The 14,840-nt window shown below is 41.5% G+C and overlaps 1 protein-coding gene across 50 annotated transcripts in view; it reads right to left on the reverse strand.

Moving 5' to 3' along the window:
* Dscam1 (Down syndrome cell adhesion molecule 1) overlaps positions 1–14,840 on the reverse strand; it is a 137,352-nt gene that overhangs the window by 79,093 nt on the left and 43,419 nt on the right. For 49 of the 50 annotated variants that reach the window (XM_076440965.1, XM_076440974.1, XM_076440997.1 and 46 more), the window contains exon 6: positions 7,284–7,433. In XM_076440965.1, coding sequence (XP_076297080.1) covers positions 7,284–7,433 — 150 coding nt within the window. Of the gene's footprint in view, positions 1–7,283; positions 7,434–13,771; positions 13,934–14,840 lie in introns of all 50 variants that reach the window. The other variant, XM_076440978.1, reaches the window with a different exon arrangement.

Consider the following 14,840-nt stretch of genomic DNA (forward strand, 5'->3'; position numbering starts at 1 on the left):
CGCTGGAGCTCGTTTCTAGGAGTGTGCTGTCGATAAATGGCGGACTGAGAATCAGTGGCGTAAATCACGTACATGCAGTGGCGTAGCTACCGCGGAGCAGTTGTTTAAGCAACTTTAGGAGCGTAGTTAGAAAGGACGAAATAGAAACTTGCAGAAAAACATTTCAATATGTATTCAATAATCTCCCTACTACTAGGTCCACCCACCAAATTTCTGTGAAGTTCTCTGAAACTCTGATTATCTCGCTTGTTAGTGGGAATTTCCAGTTAAGAACATTCCGTTCGCCTTCTTCGGAAAATTTCCTCATAAAATGAGTATAAACTCGCCCTGTCTATGATGAAGGAAAATTTTTTTGAAAATTCCCTCCCCCTCTCGTCTTTTAGAATGTTCCAAAAATGGGAAAAAAAGTTTTTCCCCCATTTTTTGAACGCCCTGTATCTCGACCAAGGGTTAGGGTCAAGAATAACCCTTCCCTATCTAATGAAAAAATTTCATTCTCTTGCCTTCCCTTGGAAAATGGAAAAAGTAAAGAAATAAATAAATTCCAAGCCCTTTGTTACATTGAATTTCAACTAAAAAATACCTGTCATCTCAATCACGAATCTCCACGAGAAGAAATTCTGAATTTCCGAGAAGAGATTCATTATATCCTCCGTAAAATCTGTATCAAGATCGTACCTATGACTCGGCACCGGAAATCCTTGCGCAGGACAAAGTAGGGGCAGTATTTCGTTCCTAACGACTGTCAGACCATTAATGTTGCTGACGGAAGGGAATTTCGGCCGGACGCTTCCCACAGGTTCTGCGTTTAGGGTGTCCGGAAGAAGTATGGAAAAAAAGGTGTAACGTAGAACCGTAGTTTTTAACGAGGTAGAAAACTTACTTGAACACGAGGCTAGGGAACCCCTGAGCGGGACAGAGAAGGGTAACCGAGCCGTCCTTGACTGTTCGGAAACTCCAGGAGTCGGCGATGGTCGGGAATTTCGGCCTCACGCTGCCGACTGGCTCTGATCATGCAATCAAACAGGAACTTCTGTTTCCAGCCGCTGACAATACTGTCGAACCTCGATAATTCGAATTTCAAGGGAAGATCTTCGAGTTACAGTAGTATCTCCGTACATTCTTTATAATGTACCAAACGTAGAAGATTGCGATTGAAAAATAAACAGGGACTGAGGTTTGGGCGTTCGGCAAACATCAAAGGAATCGCGCCAACTGATTTTTTTAAATTCCAAAATCAAAATTTCTTTTGTTTATTCGTCAATGAAACTTTTACCATCGCATTCGTCTCGCTTTTCTGACTAAAATGAGACCAAACACGATATAATTACGATCATAATTACTCGTGTAACACGTGATTTCGGACTTAACATTTACGGTAGAGGTGCACGAATTTTTAACCTGGCCTGTTACACGACTAATTGTGCTCGTAACTATATCATGTTTAGTATCATTTTAATTTAAAGAACGAGACGAATACGATAGAAACAATTTAATTTTAAAAAATCAAAAATGATAAAAGTTGCAATCTTCTGCTTTGCTTGTATGAGTGTAAGTCTCACCGATATTCTACCCCTCGCTGGCTCAGCAGTCGAGAGTATTTACCGCTGGACTGGTTCCAAGGGGGATCTCCCAGTGGTGGGGATAAAATTTGAAAATTACGGAGATAATCCTGCATACCAGTTTCGATTTATCGAGATTTCTTAGTAAAACGAATTTAACAAACAAAAATTCGACGTACAGATGCGCGGATTCCGACTCGGCGACTGATCGCGCCGAGTGTGACGTTGGCATTGGCCGAGGCAGAATCCGCCCACTCTACTCGCGCTCTCATTGGTCCACGTTTATCGTTAATAACTTCTTAACAAAGACGCGCACATTTCCGCAAAGGAAAAAGTTACTTCAAATAACCCCAGGAATCAATCCTTTCAAGGAAGTAGAACATTTTTAGGACACCCTGTATAAAAAGAAATGTGGGTTCCAGAGCCCCCGTCTTGGGAGTTCTACGATAGTTCGAGCCTTGGGAGTCCTAGGATTAATATTGCTGACGTAACGCAATTTCGGGCGGACGCTTCGCACAGGCTCTGCGTTTGGAGGGTGCGGAAGAAGTATGGAAAAAAGTGTAACGTAGAACGAAGTTCGTAACAAGGTAGAACTTACTTGAACACGAGACTAGGGAACCCCTGAGCGGGACAGAGGAGGGGAACCGAGCCGTCCTTGACCGTTCGGAAACTCCTGGAGTCATCGATGGTCGGGAATTTCGGCCTCACGCTGCCGACTGGCTCTGATTATGCAATCAAACAGGAACTTCTGTTTCCAGCTACTGATAGTATAGTCGAACCTCGGTAATTCGAATTGCGAGGGAAGATCTTTGAGTTACAGTAGTCTCTCCGTAACTGTCGCATCGTCGGGTCTGTCGAGTAACAGTTATGGTAGAGGTGCTACATTGTTTATAACAGGTCTGGGCAACTGGTGCTCCATGTGAGTCGGCCTGTCATGGTACCAATTGCCATGACCGTGTTCTATACTTATTATCACACCGCGGATCTTTATGCAAAATAAAAGTTTCTTACCCGAATTGCAACACTCTGAAGTGAAATTGAAATTAATTTTCTTCCTATTATGTTTAGCAGGATGAAAGTAATAGTATGTTTAAATTTTCCCAAGATTTTTGCTATTTTAAATTATACATTCTTTTTTGTCATAAATGCATAAAATCCGCAGTCTAGTTATTACGTATGTATTTAAAACATCCGACCAATAGAAATAACCTTCAACTTGCTTGAGATTTGGCTAAATTCAATTTAATGAAACCTAAATTCGAGTGAAACAATATGTGGTAAATAATTTGAGTTGAATTAAGTTTCGTTTCGACTTATCGAGATTCTCGGAGTGGAATGTAAGGGAATTAACAAAACAACCGAGTTATCGAGGATCAACTGTACATGGCTAGCAGCAAAGTCTAGTTTGGTTTCGCGTTTTGTTTCTTTGATCACAATCGTTTCTCTACCTGTTTGAGGGAACGGGGAACCCCTGTGCTGGACAAATTAAAGCCTGAGACCTGTTCACCGGCGTCCTGTATCCACGAATGTCGTCCGTCGAAGGAATCTTCGGACGAACGCTGCCCACGGGTTCTAGAGGATACACGGAGCCAACGCTCATAGACGACAGGTTGAAGATACTTGAGAACAGGTAACCCCTGAGGGGGACATTCCGACTGCCGCCTCTTTCGATTTCAATTTGCTAACCCTTGTGTGAACAACCAAAAGATTTATAATTGCTAACCGTGTATTAGTCGTAATTACTTTATCATGGATTTTTACGCCAAATGAAAACTGTCTATAATAATTAATTTCATCATTTTGTACATATTTTTATTACAACAGTGTTGTAGCTCATAAGAAAACAAATTCAACGATGTGCGATATGTTGACCTTTGTGTAACCTTCACGTGATCTTCAACGAGGAAATTATAATATGTTTGACATTAATTTAAAAAATGTGTACGTCCAGAAGCAGTCACTTAAGTGGTACTAATTTTAAACAATTTTTTACTAAGTATATTGCAAATAGTTAAATATTAGGTGTCTAACTGAAATTAATATTATAAAATAAAATATATATTGAAACTGATAATTAGAAAATATCGAATCACATTCGATATAGGAATGCAAAAGACTAATAATCTTAACGAATTTAAAATAGCACAACAGCACAATTTTGAACCACATTTCCTCAATTCACTAATAAATGCACAAAATCCTAACTATGAATTATGTCTCCCTGTATCGCGTATAGACATGAACAATACTCAACGTCATCGAATTCTAAATTTACCCATTCCATAATCCGCACCTGAGAGATTACTCAGCATACACTGAATCATCTCGTATCCTGACGGCAACATCAGAAACACCACTCGCCATATACTTGCACAGTAATTATAAAAAAATTCCCTACCCACTTCCGAACATAATAAACAACAATAATCTCTGCCACCCACCCAGCTTAGAACCCCTTTGCCCAGCGAGCGTGCGTAGCGATTCTTTCATTCCACTTGCCAGTGATTAGAGATATCGTACCTATGAACCGGTATCGGGAATCCTTGGGCGGGGCACAGAAGTGGCAAAGTGGCTTTCGACTCCGTCGAAAGTCCGTTTATGTTGTCCATCGAAGGAAACTTTGGCCGTACGCTTCCCACGGGTTCTGTTTCACAACGAATGGTCTGTGACTGCGGGGTCCGTGGTGCATGAGCATGTGGGTCCCCTGCTCGGACCCTCTACGATTCTCGTTACCACGTCTCGGCGGACATCGTGCGAATCTTTCGACTCCATCGAGCATCCTCCAACCACGCGAATCGATGCGAATCCTCGATCAAATACAGGGTCGTCGAGATAAATCCGAAATGTTCTTGGGCAGTCTCGTACACAAGACATAGGTAAGACAAATATAAATAAAGCAATTGTTGATAAGCTAACTTGCTGTATAAGCCATCAATAAATGAAAAAGGGGGAAAGTGTTAGGCATGAAACGAAAACTAGTGGCGCCAGATTAAGACAAATCTCTCAGTCTATCTTACCCCTTCTATGACGCCATTGGCGAGGAGCATCCCCACCCAGCAATGGCAGAGAGGGGCAACTGTATTCCCCTCAATTTCCCCAGCGATACTGTCGAGAATACCGAGTCGATACTCGCATCGCTCGTGCTGGAAAATCGCCAGCGGAAATCGTGGTTTGGCTACAGGAAGCCGGAAATTTACGACCTAGCCAAGCAATTCCTAAATTCTGACGAGCAGTAGGAGGCAACTGCATCCCGGACAATTCACAGGAATCGTTCTGATGTGAGAGGGAGGCGAGTGACGTTTGGTTTCGTGATGTTGTTCCCCTCTCCAGTTAATCTAGGGATGGTCACCGTGGTAGAATTAGCGGGTATACCAGGCCCACCGGTCGCCCGGGGTCCGGGTTAGGGTCCGCATATCCCTGTCTCTCCCCAGGAAGGGGAATTCGTAATGAGTCATCACTACCACGTAAAAAAGGAATCGCTCTGATCGCAAGAGATTCGGGGTCCAATTGAAAGAAAAGTTTGATCATGGTTTACAAAGGGTTGTCACTGGTCTCCAAACTTATGGGCTTCCAGGGCTATAAAGGTGAGTGCAAAGCATCGCAACTCCAGAAATACCCTAAGCATCACGGAAATGATAACGAAAGTGGACAAGGAGGTGGTGAAGCTACCCAGCAGCGGGTTCAGGTAGAACTCAGACTCAGTTTACAGGTAGATGTAGACTAGCGGAGTCTACATCTCGTAACTCCATTGGTTATAAGTTTTGTTCCGATATAAGACTCGGGATAGCCTTTCGCCGTATTTCGGATCAGGGCAGGTACTCTATACGGCTTGACTTTGTTCCCGAATGGGCCGAGAGTGGACACGGAGGACGAGTGATAATCAACCTCATTCAAACTTTCATGGTGAACGATAGGGAGTTTGTCCGAGGCTGAAGCTACTTTCAGTTATCACCGTGCATCTATGACGATGGCTCGGGATCGGCTATCGTCGTATATTGGATCAGGGTACCTTTGATCGATTGTTTTACGTCGTTTCTTCAACTGCTATGGTTATTAAGCGACAGGACCTACAGTTTAAGGTGGGTTCCGAACCACCACGATCAGGGTACCTATGTGGCTTGATTTTGGTCTTGAGTGGACCAACAGAGAACAGGGAGGATGAGCAAAAAGCTTGAAGTGGCAAACTCCGCGCGACTAGCGATATTGTTCATTGAAAAAGGATAGCATGCCATACCCACTCTTTCGGGCACTAAGAACAGTGTAGCCAGATCAGGGGAGGGAGCAGCAATTGAGGGGAATACGGTTACCCTCTCTCTGCTAGTACCGGATTAATCACTTGACATTCTGTCACGTGACCGGACCGTGGCGGTAGGGGAAAAGCGTCGTAGAAGGGGAAGGGTAGAGTAGGAGACAAAAGTCTTGAGCGGTGTCGAACGGACAACTTCGTAAGAAGAAGAGGGGTAGCGATTTTCTTATTTCGAATGAAACATCACGCTGACTAAGCGGTGTCGAAAGGACAACTTCATAAGAAAATAGTGGGGATAGCGATTGTCTTATTTCGAACTAAACACCGTCGTCTTATATCGGAACGAAACTGTACTATTGACAATTTCCTGGACCGATTCCTCTTCACCCAATGACATCTCCGGATCCACCTCGACGACCCCGTAAATCCCGTCGCGAGAGAGATCCGCGTGACTCTCGCAATTAGATCTAGCCCGAGAACGTTCCGCAGGTCTGTGGAGAGAGCTCGCGAGACGACGTGTCATTAAAAGTCGGCAGGTGCAATTCCGCGTGTGCCGAGAGTGTGTCTGGAACGTCTTCGGACGTCCCGCGTGTAGAAGTGACGTTGAACTTACCACGCGAGAGCGAAGGACAGAGCCCGGAGATCGCGTGATGGCGCGGCGCAATCTTGTCGTTAGCTTTCAATGTTCAATTTCCGTTTTCACACGACTCTCGAGTCTTCGAGATCGAAATCGTCCGATACCGATCATGCCAAGAGTGAACAATTATGGGCGGGCGGTGGCGCGTGCCCGCAGGGGTACCCTGTCCCAGCATTCAGGTTCGCCAACGAGCTTGATCCAACATTCTTCTCATGATTTTCAACAATTTTAATCGGAGAATCTACGTGACCAAAGTGTCCACTCCGCGATCGAATGCCTCGACGAATTGCAACGACGCCTGTGATCAAGCTCGTTGGACTATGTGATTACACACGTACGTCGACGTGGTTACTTAGCCGAGAGCAATTGATTTTGCAAGGTACTCCGTTAGGATGCATAATTTGATTGTCAAGGTAATTAGACGCGAACATTGTGTGCCTGAATCGTTTCACTTCGGGCTCGCAGGGAATCAATTGCCTCGGTCAATAGCTTCGAACCCAGACCGATATTCACGAGACGCTGGCTTTCTACAGAGGGTTTAAACGTCCAAGCTTTCAAGCTGGACGTTGGCACAACTATCACAAAACAGAAATGTCATTGAGATATCAATCACGATAAGATCAAATAAATGACTCGAACACGAAATTCTCGTCCAGGTTCGAAGCTGGGAAACACGATTCCGATTCTTGTCTAGTTAAACATGTTATCCGACAGCAAAATCCCGGGTTAATCACGAGAAAGAAGTGTAACACTTAGAGGACGGACTCGATCGAATCGGAATCGTAGTTTCGATGTTAATGAATGTGTGAGAACAGCTTGCTGGTGTTCAGTCACTTACCGGTAATGACGAGTCGTCCCTTCGTAGCAGACAGTCTTGTTTCGCCGGTGAGTCTATGCTTGGTGCGGCACTGATAGGTCTTGTATCCGTCCTCGGGGCCAACGTCGCGGATGTGCAGTTCTCCGGATGGCAGTACCAAGTATTTTCCATCTGCGATGGCCGACGATCGGGGCAGAGAAAGACGGAGATTAATTCGCTGCTGATTTGCCTCGTGCGACTTTCTACCTCTCGGAATAATTGACTGATCAAAGAGCAGGACCGAGGCGTCGATATTGAAACAGTTTAATCGAGAAGAACGATATTTTACGCTTCCCGGCCCGGATGGTTTAGTCGGGATCAGAAATATTCAATTATCCCGAGAGCGACCGCATGATACTCGTCCTCTGCACAAACACGCGTACACACGGACATGCAACCGTGTGTCGACGAGTACAATGCTGTCTTGATTAATACATTGGCCCGCATGCACTCTATTACCTTCTACTACCTTGGCCAAGTTCGTTGAACGTTGAATAGCGACGGACTCTGTGTCTATCTCGCGCTTTCAACGTTCGACGAATCGGTTCTATTCCGGTTCGTTCGTCAAACAACAGCCCGGGAATATCGGGCCGATGCATTGTTCCCCTGATGTCCGTGAAACGTAAGAAGCCGATCGCTCATGATATTCCCTTTAATCCTTCTAACCCCGCGCGGCATGCTAATGGCTAACGATGGGATCGAACCACGCTCGAAACATTTGTTCAGGATCAGGATACTTAACACTCTGTTCAACTATTCTCGAACTTCTTAATCTTCTTAAACCTTGTCAAATTTTGAGACTAACACTTTGACTACGAAAGCAGCAACTGCGAAAATTCCGTACTATCAGAGTAATTGATGATAAAAATTTAAAAGATAAAATATGAGCATTTTCAAGATCATTTCAAGATCATTTCAAGATCATTTCAAGATCATTTCAAGATCATTTCAAGATCATTTCAAGATCGTGGTGTGTAGGTCGTTGAACTCATCTTTAGGACAAAATGACCTTCACAGGATTTTTTATCACCATCAGATGCACGCCTTAAAACATTTCCATTACAATTACAGTTTAAATACTTTGTACAATGCTTTTTAATCGTTTTCATTAACGGTGATCTTTGGTTACTGCTTTGCAATTTGGTTCTATTTATTTTTTAGTGTTTTTGTGAGTGTACTATATTTTGTAAGATGTTTTTAGAAAAAGATTTTCATTGTTTTTCAATATTTCGAGAAGCATATACCTTTTTACGTTGAATGATGAGAGGTGCTATTGTGGATAAATCAGAGTTGGGCAGCATTTAAATACTTCTGTACCACTTGAAATGTATTGACGGGCTTGAATTGGGCAAATGGAGCCTCGGCTCTACAACGCCATCTCTGTACTACGATATGGAGTAACGAATAAACCATTAACCAACCATTAAAATTATTTACATACCGATTGGAATAAAAGATACATAACTTTTATTCGTTATTCGAAGGTTCGAATAAAAAAGTATCTTTCATTGGACTTTGATTTAAATAATTTTGTATTCGCCGGGAATGTATTCGATGAATACAAGATTATTTAAATAAAAGTCGAATAAAAGATACTTTTGTATTCGAACCTTCGAATAACGAATACAAATTTTGTATCTTTTATTCGTTATTCGAAATTTGTATTTCAATACAATTTAAAGACAATGTATTTAAATACAATTTTTGCCCAACTCTATTATCCTAATAAGATAATAGTACCTACTGTAAAATTTATATGCACTATTTCACTTGCAAACACGTTGTATACAATAGAATATGTAGCCCCCTGTGGCTCGTTAGAGTTGCGTAAATCTCGTAGTACATTTCACTAGTAATAATTATGCACTTGCTTGTCCCATAAAATTATTCTCTCTCGAATAAAGTGAAATAATTTAACATTAATAACATTGTGAATATAAATGTATTTGAGAAATTATTCAAAATCATTGTTTGCTAAACATGTTACATTGATAGTCGAGATAAATATTGGATCAATATTGACACAGTGTGAAAATTCTTAAAGGTTTGCAAATTTGTTGTTACTGCACAAAATCTTTACAATAAATACCTTTGAAGGTTAAAAGTGTAAATATGCAATGAGCAGTTTTCTACAGTGTTGAACAGTTGAACTGTATCACTGCGACTCGATCCCATCACTAACGTCGATAACATGTTGGCGATAAAACTTTACTATGAATCAAACAATTAATTAATCAATTTTTTCGCTGTCCTGTAATAAAATACCCCGTAGCGAGGTCTGGGTCAACGTCCGACTCATTGCGAATTTCGCGTATTATATGTCGGCATTCCATTCATACCGACTTCCGGTTATCAAACAACGGACGAACGAACCGGACGCATGCAAACAACATCGACTAAAAGCATCCACAACCTGTATAGTGAAGACACAGGGAAGGAAAGGTTCGAGAGAGTTTGCGGTTGCTGACGAAGTTGAGACGGAAGGGAAGGAAGTCTGGGACAGCGCGAGCAGCGGCAGTCAACGTCGTACGAACAGTTCAAGAATAGTTCGGCGTTTCGTTTCCGAAACGAGGGGCATCCGGGCTTTCGAACGATTTCATCGGCGCGCCAGTATATTCATGTTTCCGTTGCCGGTCGATCTTTGAGAAGCATGAGATCGAGATTCGAGCGGAAGCCGATGGAACGAACACGCTCTGAAAAAAAACACGTCGACGCACGGGAAATAGATTCAACTATCTCGCTGATCGATATCCCACTCCATATTTCTTTCCTCCGCAATTTCATCTATCCCAATCCATTTGTTTCTGTTGATCTACGATAAGCCATTGCGATATGCAGGGTGCGAAGAATTGTTTGCCGTATCCGGGCTACAGATCTGTGTGCACTTTCGAAAAGATCAAACAGATTTCAGCTTGGGTCGTAACTCGAAACTTTAGGAAGCAGTTGACGTCGCAGCTGGAACGTATACTGCGCTCTGTTTCGGAGTTCCGTTTCAATATACACATTCCACGACGTGCATTGACATAACTCGCTTATTGCGGAATTCTGTTTCCACGTTCGTAAAAACAGAGTCGGCACAGAGGGTAAAGGCTCGGGCAAATAAGCGTCGGCAGTATTCATGTTCGCGGAATAGTGCCTTTTTGGTCGAAAATATCGTTTCAAGAAGTTTCAAACATCTATTCACCCTTATAGAAGAGATACAAGAACGTTTAACTTTGTAAATGATTTTCTCGACTCTCGTATGAGATATTCGAATGATTCGAGGTACAAACAGTAGATCCGTATCAACTTCACTTTGTGTGTTTTTCTCAAAATTTTAAATGTTTTATTCGGGGTAGAAAAAATTATTTTTCAGGATAGTTTTCCGAAACAACCCCTAACTGATACCTACCCAAAAGATTGAAATTGGCAGTATTCTTTTAAACTTCGTGTTGTTACTATAAATAATTGAAATATACGAGGTATATTTAATAACTAATCCGAATTATAAATTGATTGTTATTGAAGATATATACAGGGTGTTCACATCATTACTAGCCAGCAGATGGAAGAGGAAAGTTTATAATAAAAATTAATCTTCAAGTTTGATAGAAATGTCATGGCACTCACTACCGTGTTAATAAATTGTTGTTAACGTCACCACCTTGAGTAGGATTAATTGTTTAAGTTGAACGTTACTGTTTATTAAAAAATTATCAATAATAGTATAAGAGAAGGTAATAATGTTATGGACCCCATTTGCATTTAATAAAGTATACTAAATCAAATTCTTTATGTGCAGTGAATCAAATACGACATAAAAGAGGGATGTAAGAGGGATTCCCCCACAACAACCCCTCAAAAAAGTCAACCCTAACCCAACCCTAATTTCAATTTAATCAGGAATGATTGTAGGTTAAGTTAAGTTTCCTTCGGGGTAAGGGTGCAGATAAAGCGACGGACTCGCTGCAATATTAAACAATTATTGTAACGGGGTTGGCACCGTTATAAATATTTCCCACAGATGGCAATTAGGTAGCCCGTTTCAGGTAGAACACCCTGTATAACTTTTCATTTTAGATTCATATATCTTTTCTCATATCTTTTAAATGAATATTAGACTGCGAATCTTTATGCAAAATAAAAATAGTTCGAAAAAATTGCAAGACGTCGTTTAGAAGCTGTTTCTATTTTTTAATAAAAAGTTGAAAATAGTACAGTAGAGCCTCGAGTTTCTTCCACCCTGTAGTTCTACTATTTCAATTAAATTAAACCACTAAATACAGTTCAAATTACATCGTGTTTAGTGTTGTTTCAATTACAAAAATGCCAGAAATAAGCCGATGGAAGTCCCATAAAAGAATAATAAAAATAAAGAAATTTTGTAATTGGTTTAGTAGTGGTTCACACCGATATACCCGACGACCTTGTATCCGATTATGGGACATGTTTACACTTTACACTGCAGTGGAGGGGATATTCGTTTTTCTTAGAGCGTACATTTCTGTTTTCTTAGATCAAGGCTTTACTGCACAGCGATTTTTCAAAACGAATGAGGTACAATATCACAGAGACTAGTCGCACTGGAAGGGATATTCGTTTTTCTCAGAGCGTACAGTTTCTATTGCACAATGTTTCCATTGCTTAAAATTGCACCAATTAGTTTTTCTGATTAATACATAAAATCCGCAGTCTAACGGTTTCATTGCATAATTTTCAAGCTCGATGTATTCTCGTAAAAACACCAGTTAGCCCCGCTGGATACGTCCGGACCGTGTTAATCGAGCACCGCCGATATTCCCTGGTCGCTTTATCGGAAGGCAAACAATTATTTCGCAGCCTGTATACCAACGATCCGTACCTGTTGCGTGCTTCCTTTCGTGTTTACTATGGAACGATTCCTGCCCGGGATCGCAGAGGATATCGCTCGTTACGATTTAACGATCGGTTTAACGTTCGAATCCTTGAAACGCTTTCGAGTCCCAAGCCGACAACGATGTTCGTCGCGCGGGTTATGAATGAAAACGATCGCTCAGTCGTTTTTCCGCTTCCACCGCGCCGCGCGCGGCCCGAGGCGAAATGGAGCGTGTACGCGCGAGTAACCAAGCCGCGTTACTGACATTTCGACCGCGAAAAAAGGAAAAGCATTCGCGCCTGTGACGTGGCCACGGCATGGCGAGACAGATGTAAGAAAGGAGAGAACAAAAATCTACGGTATATGTATGAATGGGAGAACTTGTTCCACTCGCTCCGCTTGTTCTGCGAGCGGAACGAGCACGTGGGCGCTGTGCAGAGGTGTGCGAGAACCCGAAAGAGCTTCGTGCACTCGATACTCGGGTCGAACCCGGCCGGGATTCCCGAAATTTAGAGAACTGTGTCAATTTTTTTGAACGTGATCATGCATCGTGTGTATCTAAGTCACTCCAATTTTCATTTTCGCGCCCCTCCCCCCCCCACCCCTCTATGCACAGTGTTGTCAGCTTAAGTGTCGCAGTTTTTCCCCGCTCGAAGAAACTCCAGCTCCCAAATTACCGCCCTGTTCCGATATAAGGCGACAGCGTTTGTTTCGAAATAAGAAAATTGTTTTGAAGAAAAATAAGAAGATTGTTTTGAAGAAAATTAAGAAAATCGCTTTGAAGAAAATTAAGAAAATTGCTTTGAAGAAGAATAAGAAAATCGCTTTGAAGAAGAATAAGAAAATCGCTTTGAAGAAGAATAAGAAAATCGCTGTGAAGAAGAATAAGAAAATCGCTGTGAAGAAGAATAAGAAAATCGCTTTGAAGAAAAATAAGAAAATCGCTTCGAACAAAATTAAGAAAATCGCTTCGAAGAAGAATAAGAAAATCGCTTCGAAGAAGAATAAGAAAATCGCTTTGAAGAAGAATAAAAAAATCACCGAACAAAAATAAGAAAATTGCTTTGACCAAAAATAAGAAAATCGCTTCGAAGAAAAATAAAAAAATCACTTCGACCAAAAATAAGAAAATCGCTTTGAAGAAAAATAAGAAAATCGCTTCGAAGAAAAATAAGAAAATCGCTTCGAACAAAAATAAGAAAATTGCTTTGACCAAAAATAAGAAAATCGCTTTGAAGAAAAATAGTAAAATTCATTGGAAAGAAGATCAATCTTGAACGATCCGAGATTGTTCATTTTTTAAATATTAACCTCCTGGTATACATACTCGCCAGTATGGATGTCTCGTAGGAAACTCGGCCACCGGCAACTACGATCCTCTGTGCGAGGATAAAAAGCGTTCAATTTGCGGTCGTTCCTAACGAAGCTCGTATTGAAATTTCGAGAATCCCGATCCGAATAAAACAACTCCTAGCATCGGACACCCGAAGTAGTTTCGAGTTTTCGTATATTTATACTTTGGAGAACCCGACTCGGCCCGATAGTTTCAGGTTCTCGCACACCTCTAGAAAATTTGTTCCACTCGCTCCGCCTGTTCCTGCGAGCGGAACAAGCACGTGGGCGTATATGTGTGTACCGTAATCGGAGTTAGGGTATATTTCAGTGGTCTCGTCTTCGATCCAAGAGTCAACCTCGACGAATTCGGCAACGAAGCTCGGTATGTGACACTTGATAATTGCGGCGTTCCCCCGAAGGACGTGTTCGTCCATCACGTTCACTGCATACCGCTGCCCGACAACTGCAACCAGACACCGGTTTCCGGTTTTACCATAAGCCGCACATCTACATACAGCCTCGTATCCGCGATCGATCGCGCTGGGGAACGTTCAAAAATTCGTGCCGGCTTATTTTCATTCTAACGGTATACAGTCTCTCGCGCTCGAAAATGATTAATCGGGGTAAATGATTGCAGGCTGAATCGATCGCTTTTCGAATATTGCACAAAATAATGTATGACGTAGTACAGGGAAAATTATGGGGAGTTTAAGTCGTCACTTTGCTGGTTACGAATTTGTTTATGAAATATGCAGCTTTCAGTTTCGCTATTCACCCGTTGCTATCGGAACGCGTTTTCCTTGTGAATATTTATTTGTCAAGTTTAATTTCAAGTTAAATTTTGATCTATAATGTTATAATAATTGTTGCACTCATTTTTTATGATTAAACGTTAAAAACTATTATTACATAGTACGTAACAAAATCGAAGGAGGATTTGTCTACTCTGTCTAGTATAACAAAATTGATTTTTCAATTTAAAAAAAGGTCTATTATTACTGAATTAAATAAGCAGTTTCCAAGATAAAAATTCATAAGAAGTGTATTCGTGAAAATGGGCAAAACAGCGAAATTCCATATTTCATGAAATAATTAACCAACAGAATGATAATTTAAATTGGCCACCTAATTTTACTTGCACTGGCATCAACTGCAAAACCTGATTGATTTGGCATGAACTGACCCATATGTAATCTTGCCTACAAAAGAGTTTTCTCTCTGACAGACATAATCTCGAATTTTCCCAATTCCTAGTAATAATTAATTTACTGAAGCTGAGTTATAGAAATTGCCTTCAGAGTAGTCTCACGCATAAGTATACGTTTAGTGTTGCAAAACCTTCATAGCATTCCTCGGAATCAACTGTTGCT

Source organism: Lasioglossum baleicum, chromosome 16 (assembly GCF_051020765.1).
Source record: "Lasioglossum baleicum chromosome 16, iyLasBale1, whole genome shotgun sequence".
Taxonomy (NCBI): domain Eukaryota; kingdom Metazoa; phylum Arthropoda; class Insecta; order Hymenoptera; family Halictidae; genus Lasioglossum; species Lasioglossum baleicum.